This window comes from Hydra vulgaris, chromosome 02 (genome assembly GCF_038396675.1).
Source record: "Hydra vulgaris chromosome 02, alternate assembly HydraT2T_AEP".
Lineage (NCBI taxonomy): Eukaryota > Metazoa > Cnidaria > Hydrozoa > Anthoathecata > Hydridae > Hydra > Hydra vulgaris.
Genome location: NC_088921.1, coordinates 38,724,027 through 38,739,316, shown reverse-complemented (window position 1 = coordinate 38,739,316; position 15,290 = coordinate 38,724,027). Strand labels below are relative to the sequence as shown.

Genomic DNA, 15,290 nt, shown 5'->3' with positions numbered 1-15,290 from the left:
GCATTTTAGTGTTGGATATCTAAAAAAACAACAACACTCACAAAATAAATAGTGATTAGAAAAACTTAAATCATTTTTTTTCGAATTGAATCTCATATATATACACTGCAGGCCAAAAGTTTCCGGACACTTGATATTTTTATATAAAAAGCTAAAATCTATCCTGTATCATTAAACTAATCAATAATATTAATTTATAATACTTAAACTTACTAATTTTAAGTGTTATTGTAAGTTTGAGTTAGTTAGTTAATATAATTCCACTATTTAATTAAAAGTATGGGTAAATACCTTCTTTAACGGTTGCAAAACGTTCTGAAATAATTACATTACATAAAGAAAGTTATTCAGTTTGTAAAATTTACAAAAAATTAAAAGTTGCCAGAAGTACTGTACAAGGTACCATCAAACGATGGAAAGAAACAGGCATTTTGGAAGACAAAAAAAGATCTGGTAGACCACGGAAGACAACATAAGATAATAGTATAATATTGATGAGTAAAAGAAATCGAAGACTTACGACCCCAGAAATAACTTCAGGCTTTAATAGGAGTCATTCAAAATCTTTTTCATTAACCACTACGAAACAACATTTTAGACAAGCAGGACTTTCTGGCCGTATAGCAGTCAGGAAACCGTTGCTACGGATTGGAAATAAAAAGAAAAGGTTACAATGGGCTATAGACCAACAAAATTGGACAGAAGAAGACTGGGAAAAAGTACTATGGACCAACGAGTCCAAATTTGAACTGTTTGGGCAAAGATGTAGAATTTATATCAGAAGAACAACAAAAGAAAAAATGATCCCAGAGTGTTTAGTGCCAACAATCAAGCATGGTGGTGGGGCAGTTATGGTGTGGTGATGTTTTTCTTCAGCTGGTGTAGGTGACCTTGTTAAAATTGAGGGTATTATGAAATAAGAACATATAAAACAGTTCTAAAAAACAATGCTATACCTTCTGGCTTAAGAACTATTGGTTGTGGTTTTGTTTTTATGCAGGACAATGACCCTAAACACCTCAAAATTATGTAAGAACTATATAAAGGAACAAGAGGATAATGGTGCCCTCAAAAACATGACCTGGCCGGCCCATTCATCAAATTTGAACCCAATAGAGTTACTGTGGGAAGAACTGGACAGAAAGGTTAGACAAAAATGCCCAACATCCAAAGAGCACCTGTGGCAGATATTAGAAGAATCCTGGTTATCAATTACACCCGAAATAATAAATAAATTAATAAATAGGATGCCACGGATCACAAAAAAATGGATAAAAACTCTTGGGTTATTTTTTGAGGAAAAGGCAATTTAATAATAATGGTGTTATTAGTATTTTTTTTTATTTCATTTTTTTTTTTTTTACTTAAATAGTAATTATATGTATCTTTTATAAAATAAATATGGTATTTTAATTTTATTGAAATAATTATGGGAGTTTTAATTAAAAAATTAAACAAAATCCAAGTGTCCGAAAACTTTTGGCCTGCAGTGTGTGTGTATATATATATATATATCTATATATATATATATATATATATATATATATATATATATATATATATATATATATATATATATATATATATATATATATATATATATATATATATATATATATATATATTAATATATATATATATATATATATATATATATATATATATATATATATATGTATGTATGTATGTATGTATGTATGAATATTTGTATGTATATATGTATATTTATATATATATATATATATATATATATATTTATATATATTTATATGTATATATATGTATCTATGTATATTTATTTGTATATATGTATATATATATATATAAATATATATATATATATATATATATATATATATATATATATATATATATATATATATATATATATATATATATATATATATATATATATATATATCATAAACAAGACAAATTTTCTAATTTTTAAAACCATTTTTTTAATAAAAAACAATACATGTTTCGACTAACACTAGTCATCTTCAGTTAAAATTAAATTTTTAAGGTGTTAAAAAAACAAACAATACAAATATAATTATTCTTGTACAAACTAATAATAATATAATTACAAAAATACAATAAAATCATTTAAAGAGTTTATCATGTCATACAAAAGAAATAGGAAGTAACAAAAGAATAGGTTAAAAAGATACGCAATATGTATAAAAAATAGCAGCTAAACAGAAAGTATCATTTGTACGTGGTTAACCTGTTTATTCATACCAGGTTTTAACATTCTATAAACATACTTTCTTTAAGTTTAAGCTCAAATTTGTTAGATGCCGAATCTAACACAGAAAAACACTTATCATTTATTTGCGCGAAACATATGTAATGTAATGTTCAGATGGCAAGTAGTTTCGCCTATATAACAGGAGTTACATCCTGCACATACGAGTTTATACACCACGAACGATTTGAACTCTAGAGAAAAAGGATCTTTAGAAGAAAAGAATTTAGAAATTTTCAGTGAGGTAAGTGCTAATTTAATATTTGCTGAACGGCAATATCTTTTAGCAATTGAATTCAGCCTTTTTTTAGTTAAATCAGATATTTTTCCTAAAAACAGTAGTTTAAAATAAGAAAAAGATTCTTTGATTTTTAGTTGTGGTGGAGGATTTGAATTAATCTTGTTTAAATAGGAGTTATTTATTTTTGAAATGAACCAAGATGGTTACATGTTTATTTGAAATACTTTAAAGAGGTCGTTTATGTCAAAGTGAAACCCAAGTTTAGTACTATTAGTTTTAAATGTTCTATCGATTAAGCATTTGATTAGACTAACTCTGTACGAAAATAGAGTGAAACTATAGAAATTAGTGTGAAGACCAGAATAGGTTTTTTTATGAGAAACGGTAGTCGTAACTGAAGAATTAGTTTTGTGTAGAGATAAGTCTTAAAAAGATATTTTTGAATTAACTTCTTGTTCCATAGTAAAAGAAATAGAATTTGTCTACTATTTATATATCTAAGAAAAAGATGTGCATCATTTTCGGACTGGAAAGCAGCACAAATGTCATCAACATATCTTTTATAGAAAACTGGTTTTACTTAATTGAAATTTTTGATTCATTTATTTTCAAAATGACCCATGAAGAAATTGGCAAGAACAGGTGCCAGTGGTAAACCCATTGTTACACCATCGATTTGATCATAAGTTTGTCCTTTAAAAAGAAAATGTTTGCAAAGTGGCGAATCGGAATAGTTTTTTTATATCAGTTTTAGTAATTTTAATGTTTTTATTATGGAGAAAAATTAAATTGACTGCAATTTCAATGGTTTCTTGAAGCGGAACATTGGTGTATAAGCTTGTTACATCGTATGATACTAAAAAATATTTGTGGAGATCGACTTGATTAATTTCTTTAACGAAAGAAAATGAATCTTTTGGATGGAGATAATAAATCTCTTTTGGCTAGTTGTTAGTAATAGGTTTCAATAGATGATACAATGGGTCTAAAGTTTATGGTAGTCTCAGAAGAGTTTAATTTATGCATCTTTGGAAGTCCATAGATACGAGCAAGATGGGATCCAGATAGATAAATTTTGTTATATGTAGGATCATTTAAAAAACCTTTTGCTTTTAGTTTCCTCAAAAAATTTTGAAGTTGTATTTCTCTATTTATGGTAACATCTTTCTTAAGTTGTTTGAATTTTGTTTTATCATTAATAATTTTATAAATATCACTTATGTATAGTTCTTTATCTAATATGACGAAGCCGTTACCTTTATCAGGTTTTAAAATAATAATATCCGGATTACTAGAAAGTTTTTTCAGTATTCCATACTTTTTTCCATTATTTTTCAGTATTCCATGTTTTTTTATTATAGTATGATAAAAATTATATAAATTTTACTTATTTGTATTATTTTTATCATACTTATATATTTTTTTACATTTTTATTTTATTTTTCATTTATTTATACATATTTAAATTTATTATTTTATTATAAAAAAATATTTTTTATATTTTTTTTGTTATTTTTATTTATTTATTATATATTATATTTCATTTTTATTTCATCTATTTACAAAAATAATTATTTTATGTTATATAACCATATTTAATTCTTGCTGTAACCCTAACTCTGAGCCTGACCTTGATCCTGACCCAAAGCAAACCCTCAGTCGATGTAGCAGCACTCTCTTGCGAGTCAGGCTATTTGATAGTCAATGTATGTACTTTTTGCTCTCTGTAAAAGTTGCTTATCAGGACATTTTTTTTTTTTACAAAAAAACGATGCTTACAAGAACAAAAAATTAGGGGGTACACTAAAATGTCCCCGATAATGCTAATGTCCCCATAAGTATTTGTTTTTTTGTAAAATCTGTCCCCGTAAGTGATACTATAAGTATATATATATATATATATATATATATATATATATATATATATATATATATATATATATATATATATATATATATATATAATTGTGATAAATAAATGTTTATGCATATATATTTATTAGGTTTAATGTTTATTTTAATTTCGTTTAATGTTTATTTTAAAAAGCTTCAAATAAAAGTGAACAGAAACCACCATCTTTGAAACCACCATCTCAGGATACATTTAAACAAATAAAAATCAATTTTGAGACACCAAAAGTTAAAAGTGGAATTCCTGAAGACATCAAAAAAGAAGTTTATGTGGTAAATTATTTAACAAAAAGTTATACTAATTCTAAGCAATTTTCTATTTCAAAGTTTTATCAAAGAATTATTATTTAAAAGTATTTTTTATAATAAACTTAAAATAAAATAAGCGTAAGTTGTTCATCAACACCACCGATGCAAACCAATCACAATCAATCACTTTATCCTCAGCATCTTTTTTAGTAGGGTTTTGTGATGGAATTGTGAGTTTATTGCTGCTTTTATGTTTTTTTTTTTTTTTTAATTTGAGTTAGGTTGCTTCTCTTCTTTTGAGGTGATCAATAAATATAGTGTTTGTTAATACTTTGTTTAGAAGCATTTGGAATATTAGATTGTCTGGATTACTCAGACTACTATTTTCATTTCATTTTCCACTTCTTTTTTCATACTCTTGTGTATTGCTTTGTACTTATCAAATCTCAAAGTTGGTGTTGCTGTTCAGAAAGTAATGGTAAAAGCTAAGTTAAGGTCAATGGGGTTGATTACAATGTCTGTTACTTGGTATGCTTATCTTGATATAAAATATATCACCAATTGTTTGGCATTCTGGTAAAGTAAACTTTTTTTGAACATTTGATAATCATGTTTCATCCAACTAGACCTGGAAATTGAATATTTTCCTGTTAAACTACTTAAAGCCCTCTCATCTTAAAGTTTTGCTTTGTTTACCACAAATGGTGGTGTAAAGTGTCCATCAACATTGAGCTATGCACCATCATTGGCACTGTTTGCTGTAAAGTACAGTTGATGAGCTTGATCCTATGAAACTTAGTGTTGAGAATGTAATTCAATATTGAGAATGGAGTTTGGAATGGAATTCAATATTGAGAATGAAATATATTCAATATGAATGGAATTCATTTGATTAAAGTATTTTATTCTTCTCAACTCAACTTCTACATTTTTTCTTTCATATTATAAAACTTTTACTTGTTTGCAGGTAAAAATTTGTAGAATGTAATAAACACTCAAGCGAATCTATTAATAAATTTTACGTTGGTTCCTAATTACTTATGAACAATATAAATTGATTATTTATTTGATTAATCGTTTTATCAGATAAAATTTGGAATTAATTTTTCTAATATTATTTAATATTTTAGCTTAAACTAAAAATATGTCACCATCTGAATCAAAATAAAATTATTTTTGCTTGAGTTTTTTAAGTTTTACAATTTGAAAATTAGAATTTCGGAGAACTTTTATTTTGTTATTTTTATAATTTGAATATTCGTATCTACTATTCATTTTGATGTTATGATCAGTGGTCAAAAAAGTGATGTTTGCACCAGTTTTACTTTACCTAGTTACCTAAGTAAATTTGAGGTTGAAACGAGAGAGCTACTCTACTGTGCTCAACTTGCTTCTCTGCAGAGCCTCTTTGTTTGGTTGTTCTTTGAAGTCATAAATTTAAGAGGTTTTATCAACATTTTGAAGTCATAAATTTAAGAGGTTTTATCAACATTTTGAAGTCATACATTTAAGAGGTTTTATCAACATTTTAAAATGTTAAAATTAAAGTTATGTAAAAAAAATTGATAACAAAAATTTAGAAAAAAATGGAAATACACTAGTTATTAAAATAAATTAAAAAAAAAAAAGTAATAATAATTATAATTGAAATTAAAAATATTAAAAAAAGAATAAAAAAAAAAAGATTAGGTTTCTAGTTGAGGCGTGGTATCTAGTTGAGGCTTGATATGTTTTGGTTGAGAAGTATACCTCTTATTACAAGGAAATATATCTACCTTATAAGTCAAGGTATGTTTTAGTGAAGGAGGTTTCTTAACTAATTCTAAATGGTTTATTTAACTAACCACAAATGATTAGTTAAATAAATTTCTCTTTTATAAAGGTTTTAAGCAAGCATTCTACTGGTATTTGGTCAAATCAATTTCAAATTAAATTTAAGGTATGATATTATTTTTGATATTTTTTAATATATATTTTTTTGAAATTTATGTTATTTACTTAATACTTATTAAAACTCATGCATGTATAAATTTACATACAAGGTACATACATAAAACTTATTAGGTAATTCAAGTATCTAGTACTATTACCTAATACATTGTATGTATTAGGTTATAGTACTAGATACTTGATAAATACATACAACTAGATACTTGATGTATACATAAATAAATTGGTGTAATATATTAAGTAGTGAGCAATTGAAATCAAAGTTTTTGTTAAAACCGATAACGACTTTAACTGAAAATTGAGACCAAGTTTGAAACAAAAACCTCAACAGGCGGAAAATTAAAAAAAAAGTAAAACTTATGTAATTTAAATAAAAAAGAGTCTACATATGTTCTTCATTTGAATGAAGAATACATGTAGACTCCAATATTTGATGAAATGTTACCTTTGCAAAATAAGATTTTTCTATGTTTCTTTTTATTTGAAATCTTATTTCATAAAAGTTTTCTACCATTTAAAAGAATGTCTAGCGAGGTTAAAAAACTTTTGCAGATGTTAGTTGTGGTGTTAATGTTGCAGATGATAGTGGTGGTTTAAAGAATGTTACAGATGATAGTGGTAATTTAAAGAATGTTGCAGATGTTGGTGGTGGTGTAAATAGTTTTACAGATGGTGGTGGTGTAAATAGTTTTACAGATGTTGGTGGTGGTGTAATGAAGATATTGGTGGTGGTGTAATGAAGGTTTTTTACTATTTTTACCAAACCTTTTTTAATTTTTTCTTTTCATTTTTTTTTTCTTTTTCGTTTTTTTTCAATTTAAACAGCGTAATGGCCTTATGCTTTCTAAATTCTTTGATTTCTGTTTTTTTGAAAGTTGTGTTGATATTTGCTGCATTGTCTTTTAAACAGACTGTGACCTTGTCTTTTAGCTCGCATTCTTATGTAATATTCTCAAGTCTTTGAAAAACCTTTTGCTCAATTTTTTTATTATTTTTCACTTCTAATGTCAAAGTTTGTGTTAAAAATGCATAGTGGTATGAAAATCCTGAACTATTTATAATTTATCAAAGCTGTAAGGCTATGATGGTTATTTCAAACATAGATCTTTGAACATTTAGACCTTTGAAATAATATTTGAGCTGTTTTCATTACATTCTAGGTTGTTGCTTTAATCTTGATAGTTGACCTGACGTTAGATAAGAATATTATTTTTTCAGCACTGAATAATTTTTATTGAAATTTTTAACTCTGATTTTTCATTAATCATAACTTTGCTTATGTTTAGTGTTTGCATGTTTAAACTTATGTTTAGTGTTTAAACATGTTTGCATGTTTAAACTTATGTTTAGTGTTTAAACATGTTTGCATGTTTAAACTTATGTTTAGTGTTTAAACATGTTTGCATGTTTAAACTTACGTTTAGTGTTTAAACATGTTTAGTGAAAAAGAGTGGTATAAGAATAATAATTTGGTCCATTATAATTTGTATAATGTTATAAAATAGGTTATATAATGGTTGATATAATCGTTAGGTCCAGTTCAGGATCATCATGACCATTCTATTACTGGTAACATGTTATATATTTGTGCACAAATGTATAATAATAGGTACATAATGTATATAATTAAACTTGACAAACATTTAAGGAAAGAAATTAAAAGCCAAAAATGTGTTGAAATTACATGCTTCATTCAAAAATTGTTGTTTAATAATCAAAAAAGAATTGAAAAATGATAACTAATAACTCACAAATATTGAAATAAGATCTTAAAAACTAGAGTATTTAGAAGTACGAAAAACTTCATAGTTTAAAAATTGAAAATGAATATCAAAATTTTATTTTTTTAATTTAATAAATGTTTTTTTATTATTTCTTTGTTTTAAAAAATAATTTTGAATAACAGCGCATTCAATGTTTCGTTTGATACCCTATTTCTTTAAAATCACTAGCAGTGGAAAAATTTTGTTCACTTTGTGTTGATGCAGGTTTTTTTATTGACAGTGCATCTCTAAAAAGTTCTAATTTTTTGTTCTAGAAAAAGATGTTTGAAAGATATTGCATTCTTATTGTTTTACTTATTCTTTGCGCTTTTCTTGTTACTAATAATTTAATTGATAAGTTTAGTATTAATTTAATTGAGAAGTCTTTAATTGATAAGTTTATTTGTTCTTGAAGAGATAACTGTGCTTTATTACAGAGATAACTGTATTTTATTACAGAAATAATTGTACTTAATCACTACACTCTAATTCTGCTTCAGCATTAACAAAATCATTGTGGATCATAAGAACTCTTTGTTTCCAAGAAATTGGAGAACAATTTATTTAGTATGGCTTCCTCAGTTTTATAAATTTCATTCTTTGGTGCAGATTTAAAAAAAGAAGAAGCAAGAGTATCTTTGTTTTCAGAACTTGGATTTTGTAAAAATTACACAGAAATACAATATTATTTTTTCTGATATTGATTTCCTGTAGAAATTCTTGATTTATTTTATAATTAACTTCTTTTAACTTCCTAGATAAATATTCTAAAGACCCTTCCGCAGTTAATAGTGTAAAATCTTCATGGCTTAAACTCTCAACAGTTAAACTAACAGACTCTAAATTAAATAATGTTTCTGCAATATTGACATAATTATCTTTCCATAGATGATTTAAATTTAGTTCAGATAAAGCCTTTTTATTGTCGTCCTTTATTCTTAAAAATTGTTTTATTATAATTTCCATTTTATTCCATCTTGTTTTGCAATCCAAAAGTAAAGTTAATTCATTAGGTTCTTTCTCAATTACATATTTCAGTAATACATCATTTTTTTATCGGAGATTTTTTAAACTTTTTTTACAATTTTCCTTCAATTGTATCTTTAATTGAAGTATTCAATTTCAGCACTTCCTATTCCTGTTCATTATTTTCCAAATCAAACTTATTTTCTTCAATTGTATCTTTAATTGAAGTATTCAATTTCAGCACCTTCTATTCTTGTACATTATTTTCCAAATCAAACTTATTTTCTAAAGAATCATCTTTATCTTCAGCAACTTCATCCGAATCATCAGTGTAATCATTGTTTTTCTCATTGCATTTCTTTTTTTTTTTAGTATAAAATGTTTTTATAACTGCTAGATGTGAAGTATGGTTGTAACAGTATTGCGGATAAGCAGGAGACAATCTCCTGAATTTTAAAATAATTAAAATTTATTTTAATTAAAACAATCCTAAACATTTATATATGTTTTGCTCATTTCTGTTGATAAAAAACTAATTATATAAATTAAATATCTCAATGATAAGAAAAAATTTACGGATTTACAAAAGTCCGTTTACAAAGTTTATTATAACAACTATTTTTGAAAGTTATTTAATCTTTTATTGGTTATAAGAGATATTGTAATAATGAAACAAAATAAATGATAATTATTAATACTTAGTAATAGTTATCAAATCTAACAAAATACTTACACTAAATTATATACCTAACCCTTGGTAGATATCTACATGCGTTGTATTATGGCGTTTTTATTTTATAAATGTTTGAGAATTTAGAATTCATTTTTTTTTACACTGAATATTATTTATGCCATGTTAAATGTCAAGGGACATTTACTCATAATTACTAAATCGTTAATAGTTACTTTAAAATTACAGTCATTAAAACATAAAAACATAGTTTACCAACATAACAAAAAACACACTTCTCCACTTGTCAACAAATTCTCACTAAATTAATTCACCATAGATTAGTACAAAATAAATGTAAAATAAATTGCTACCACTAAATTAATTAAACACTAAATTAATTCACCTAGATTAGTACAATATTTACTTAAAATATAATAAACAGTTTCTATTTTCTTTTCTTTTATTATTATTTTCCTTTATATTCAATTTTGTTTCAGTGAATTAAATTTGGGTAAAGACAACAGGGTATAATTTAAATTAAAGTGATTTGAACTTGATGTTAATGTGCCAACAAAAATTTTTTAATTTCTTGTGAGAAATATAAAATAATTTCTTGAGGAATAATAATAATTAAAATTTTAACTTTCTTGAGAAATTCTTGAGAAAGAATTCTCAAAAATAAACACAAAAACAAAATAAAATATTCTGTTGGTTGAATAAAGGCTAGAGAGGGTATCATGATATAGCTACTCATTTTGGATAGATATTAGCTGCATCCAGCTACTGTCTTATAGAAGGCCTTCTAGACAAAGGTTTTACGATTAAATAGAAAAGTTCTGTTGACCAGCACTGCACCTTTCATCTATTAGGTTGGTGTAGATTTAAACTTGTTTTAAATTATTTCCAGCCTAGGATGATGAATGCTGGATCTTCTTGACTCTTCTCATGGGTTTTACTTTATTAGTGGGTTTTTAGCTTTTTCTGTTATTTCCTAATACAGCTCTATAAGCCAGTTTAATGGTTCTAAAGCTTGCTAGTCGCTAAACCTAATAGTAGTTATCGGACAGGCTGATTCCATCAATAGCTATAAAATATCAGAGTATTATTAATGCCAAGTTCTGCATGGATTGTGTCCCTGTTTATGCTTTTGGTGTTTATTGTTGAGGGCACATGAGGAGTCTTTTGTTACAATTTACGACTAGTTTAATTAGTGGGACAGAGACAACTGCATAGCTCATTGCTTAGGGTGTCATGCCCTCTGAATCTTTTCTTTTTCAAAGTTCACAAATGGGTGTTTCATCTTCAGGGCTCAGTGTTGAAGGTGATCTTTTGATTCACAAAGACTGCATCAGTCACATGATGCTATCTTTGTGATATCATAGATTTACAATATGTTTTTGGACCTTGTTTAGAAGAAAAAGGACATTTAGAAGAACCAAACTTAATGTGATAACAGTGTTCAATACAGGGACAAACAAGAGATTGGTAAAGATAGAAAATGGAATTAGGAGTAAGGAAATAGCAAACATGATAATAAGAGGCAACCTTAGCAAATGCTAACTTTGCAATGGATGGTTTTCATAAAATGTCAAAAGTAAAAGGATAATCTGACATAAGTTCTAAGTAATCAAAAACTGATCATTTTATATTTAGAGAATATAGGTGTATTGTCTGCAAATAGTGCCATTTTAGATGTAAGATTGTCAGGAAGTTTATTAATATAGAAAAGAAACAACACATGACTAGAAATAGAACCTAAGGTAATATGAAGTGAGCTTATGGAGAAGACCAGCATGCCAGACCTTATTGAATGAATGCCTTTGATATGTCAAGTGCAATAGCCCTTGCTTCGCCACCTTTATCTAATGCACATTAAAACCTTTTCGTCATAACAGTTAACAATTCAGCTGTAGAACAAAAGAATCCACATCTGTATTGTATTATTTAATGGATGCTGGATATTTGAGCCATAACAGTTTCTGTCTAGTAAATGGCCATGCAGCTAAATCAGTTCCAATAAGATTTGTAGTACCAAGAATCTCTGAATCTCTAATGCATATAGAATCTGTTGGCATATCACTTTTAGTAAGACACTTTTCTACATCATCACTTGAATATTCTGATAAAAGACTGGAACAAGGTTTTGGTATTATGTGCTTCAAAACAACACCCGTGAGCACTTATATACTGACATTCAAAACCTGTCAAACATTAGAACTAGTTTTAAGACAGGAGCTTTTTCAGTTAAAGGTTTTTTACATTTTTTACATTGGTTTACCAGTTTGGTGATATAATCTACAATTGAATGCAAAAAAAGTTGCGTAGAAGTTTGCTTCCTGACACCATTTCGTTGACTTCTTAAACTATGTTTAGTTGCTTTTCTTGATCTACAATGACTACCTACAAAAATAATGTTTGACATTTACATAGAAACAGTAGTTAAAAAATGCTAGTTACTTTAAAGTGTTTACATTATTTTGAGTTATTTTAAAGCTATATTAAAATGCATTTTTAATATGCATTTAAGTATATAATAGCACAAATGCATTTAAATGCTATATTAAAATGTATATGTGGCTCTGGCATGGTTTTAGTACTAAGTGTGGAGCTTTGCTCTAAATCACATCAATATAAATGAAACTCTTGTTAGTTTTTAGGAAATATAACATACTTAAACACATAAAATAAGAAAGAAATACAACAGAACTGAGTTTTGTTTGTTGATTCACAGTAAGGCAGTCATAACTCAGAATATTGGTTTACAGATTTATTTTATTTAGTAAAGTTGTTTAACCTAGTTAAAATTTTCTCTCCAATAAATATAAACACTTCACTTTCTCAAGTTCTCTTTTGCAGTACATCAGTTATTTGTCCACGATATCAAAGTTATTTCATTGCTGTTTAAAATTTGTTTTTTCCTCTCTTCTTTCCATCTTAACACCTATGTCTCAAAAGTCTTAAAAATACTGATATAAATTTTATATAGTTTTTAATTTAATAATGACAACAAGTCCAGTACAAATAACAACAATTCCAGCACAAATAACAACAAGTCCAGTACAAATAACAACACTTTCAGTACAAATAACAAAAATTCCAGTACAAATAAAAACAAGTCCAGCACAAATAGCAACAATTCCAGTACAAATAGCAATAATTCCAGTACAAATAACAACAAGTCCAATACAAATAACTATAAGTCCGGTACAAATAACAACAAGTTCAATACAAATAACAAGTCCAGCACAGTTATAACGTTAAAATTTTACTGCTTTAGTAATATTTTATTGTTATTTTACTAGGATGCAAAATTTAAACTGTTTAAAATTTTAATGTAGTAGTTTAAAAAGGCTACTCCATCATTATTTATAATTTAAATTATTATCAAACCCTGGTTGGTTAGTGTTTAAAACATGAAGGGAAGCAGCTAATATTTAATTTATTAGGTATATATTAGAAAAAACAGATTTAAAAGAATTTAATTAATAAAATCCATTTTGATACTTTCAAGAAACCTTAAACAATTTCCACTATTTTTACTTTATAGTAAAATTGTGTTGAATTATTTAATAGCTTTTTTATTCTGTCAATTTTTTTTGGATATATTTCAGAAAGTACAGAAAATATTTTGATTTATTTAAGGAAGTCCACAAAATATTTTGATTTGTTTAAGGAAGTGCACAAAATATTTTGATTTATTTAAGGAAGTGCACAAAAAAGAGTTTGATTATCAAAAGTTTGGTTTTAGTAGTATCATTGAGTTTATGTCAAAATTACCTGATTTAGTCTTGGTACATCGACCTGTAGTTACTGGTGATTGGATTTTAATGCCTATTCATATAGGTAATGTTTTATATATATAATTTTATCATCATCATCATCATCATCATCATCATCATCATCATCATCATCATCATCATCATCATCATCATCATCATCATCATCATCATCATCATCATCATCATCATCATCATCAGTATATGGTTCTCTGTTCGTTATTGCAACAAGGTCATAGGCTCACAAGATTTTAGATTATTGTTGTGTCGCTTAGTATTTTTTAAATTTTTTTTTCAGTATTACCGATTAAAAAGATCTAAACTTTTAAGATATGTAATTTTGAAAAAAAATTTTGAGCAAAAACTGTAAATATGAGCCATTATAAAAAATGCGTTGTATTACCGAATGCATCGAAAAAGAGGGTTTATGCATGGGGATCAAAAAAAGTGACATTTGGTTTTTTTTTAATTCATTTTCTTTAAATCAAGCTATAAACTAAATAAATGCACATTTCTAAATTTTGACATTTTTCATATCATTGTGGCGCTTTTAAGTTTCTTAGTTCAAGTAAACTTTTTATAATATATTAGTTAACAAATCTCATACGTAGGTTTTCAAAAAAAAAAACGTTTAATAAAATTTTTTATATGCTTTTTTAAGGAAATTTTCTTCGCCGGATGTAATATTTACTAAACCGAATGTCTAAAAAATATAAACTTTGCTTTTGTATAATAAAAAAGAATTATTGGAAATTTGGTTTTAACTGTGAGGTGTTGCATTACCAAAACTATACAGGTCTCATTACCGAACTTACTGGTTTTTACTTGTAAATGAAATTGAAAGGTCTATTTTGCAATAACTTTTAAGCTATTGTTTTAGGATAAAACATATTTACTCTTTCTTATTCAAAAAATAAAATTGATGCAAGTAATAATTGTAAAATCGAACAGAAATTATTCAAAGTGTCAGAGGCACGTTATAGGACTTTCAGGGTAAAGAAATGGACAATCGGTTAAAACAGGGGAAATTTTTTATTACAGAATATAAAACTATATATTGAACGGTTATGAAAATAAGTTGTAAATAAATAAATAGAGCTTTTAATACAATATTTATAGTTAACTTATGTTTTCATTTTGATTACACAAATTTTTGATTATTTTAAAATAAAAACTTTACAGCAAACCTCTGACATCTTTTTTTAAATCTTAATAATAATAATAATATTTATAAAGTAATAATTTTGTTACGTATTGTTAAGCTAATTTTGACTTTTGAAAAAAATATACACAGGAAATTTGCAGGAAACTATTAGAAGAGTTATTGGCTTGCCATTTTAGTGAATGCCTTAAGTAACCTTGGAGCATATTTCCAATTAACTGCTCAAAATGCTTATATAGGTCCACTGCAAATCCACTATAAAATAATTGTTGGGTTGTTAAAATCATAATTGGATATCATTTTCACAGATTTTTATAAAAAAACAGTTATTCATAATTTTTAAAAGTG

At 26.2% G+C, this 15,290-nt stretch overlaps 1 protein-coding gene across 1 annotated transcript in view; it reads left to right on the top strand.

The window, feature by feature from the left end:
• The window catches only part of LOC100204243 (tudor domain-containing protein 5), a 54,401-nt gene that overhangs the window by 11,070 nt on the left and 28,041 nt on the right, over positions 1-15,290 (top strand). The window contains exons 3-5 of the mRNA XM_065790813.1: positions 4,540-4,676; positions 6,535-6,591; positions 13,709-13,847. Of these exons, the coding sequence (XP_065646885.1) occupies positions 4,540-4,676; positions 6,535-6,591; positions 13,709-13,847 (333 nt within the window). The remainder of the gene's footprint in view (positions 1-4,539; positions 4,677-6,534; positions 6,592-13,708; positions 13,848-15,290) is intronic.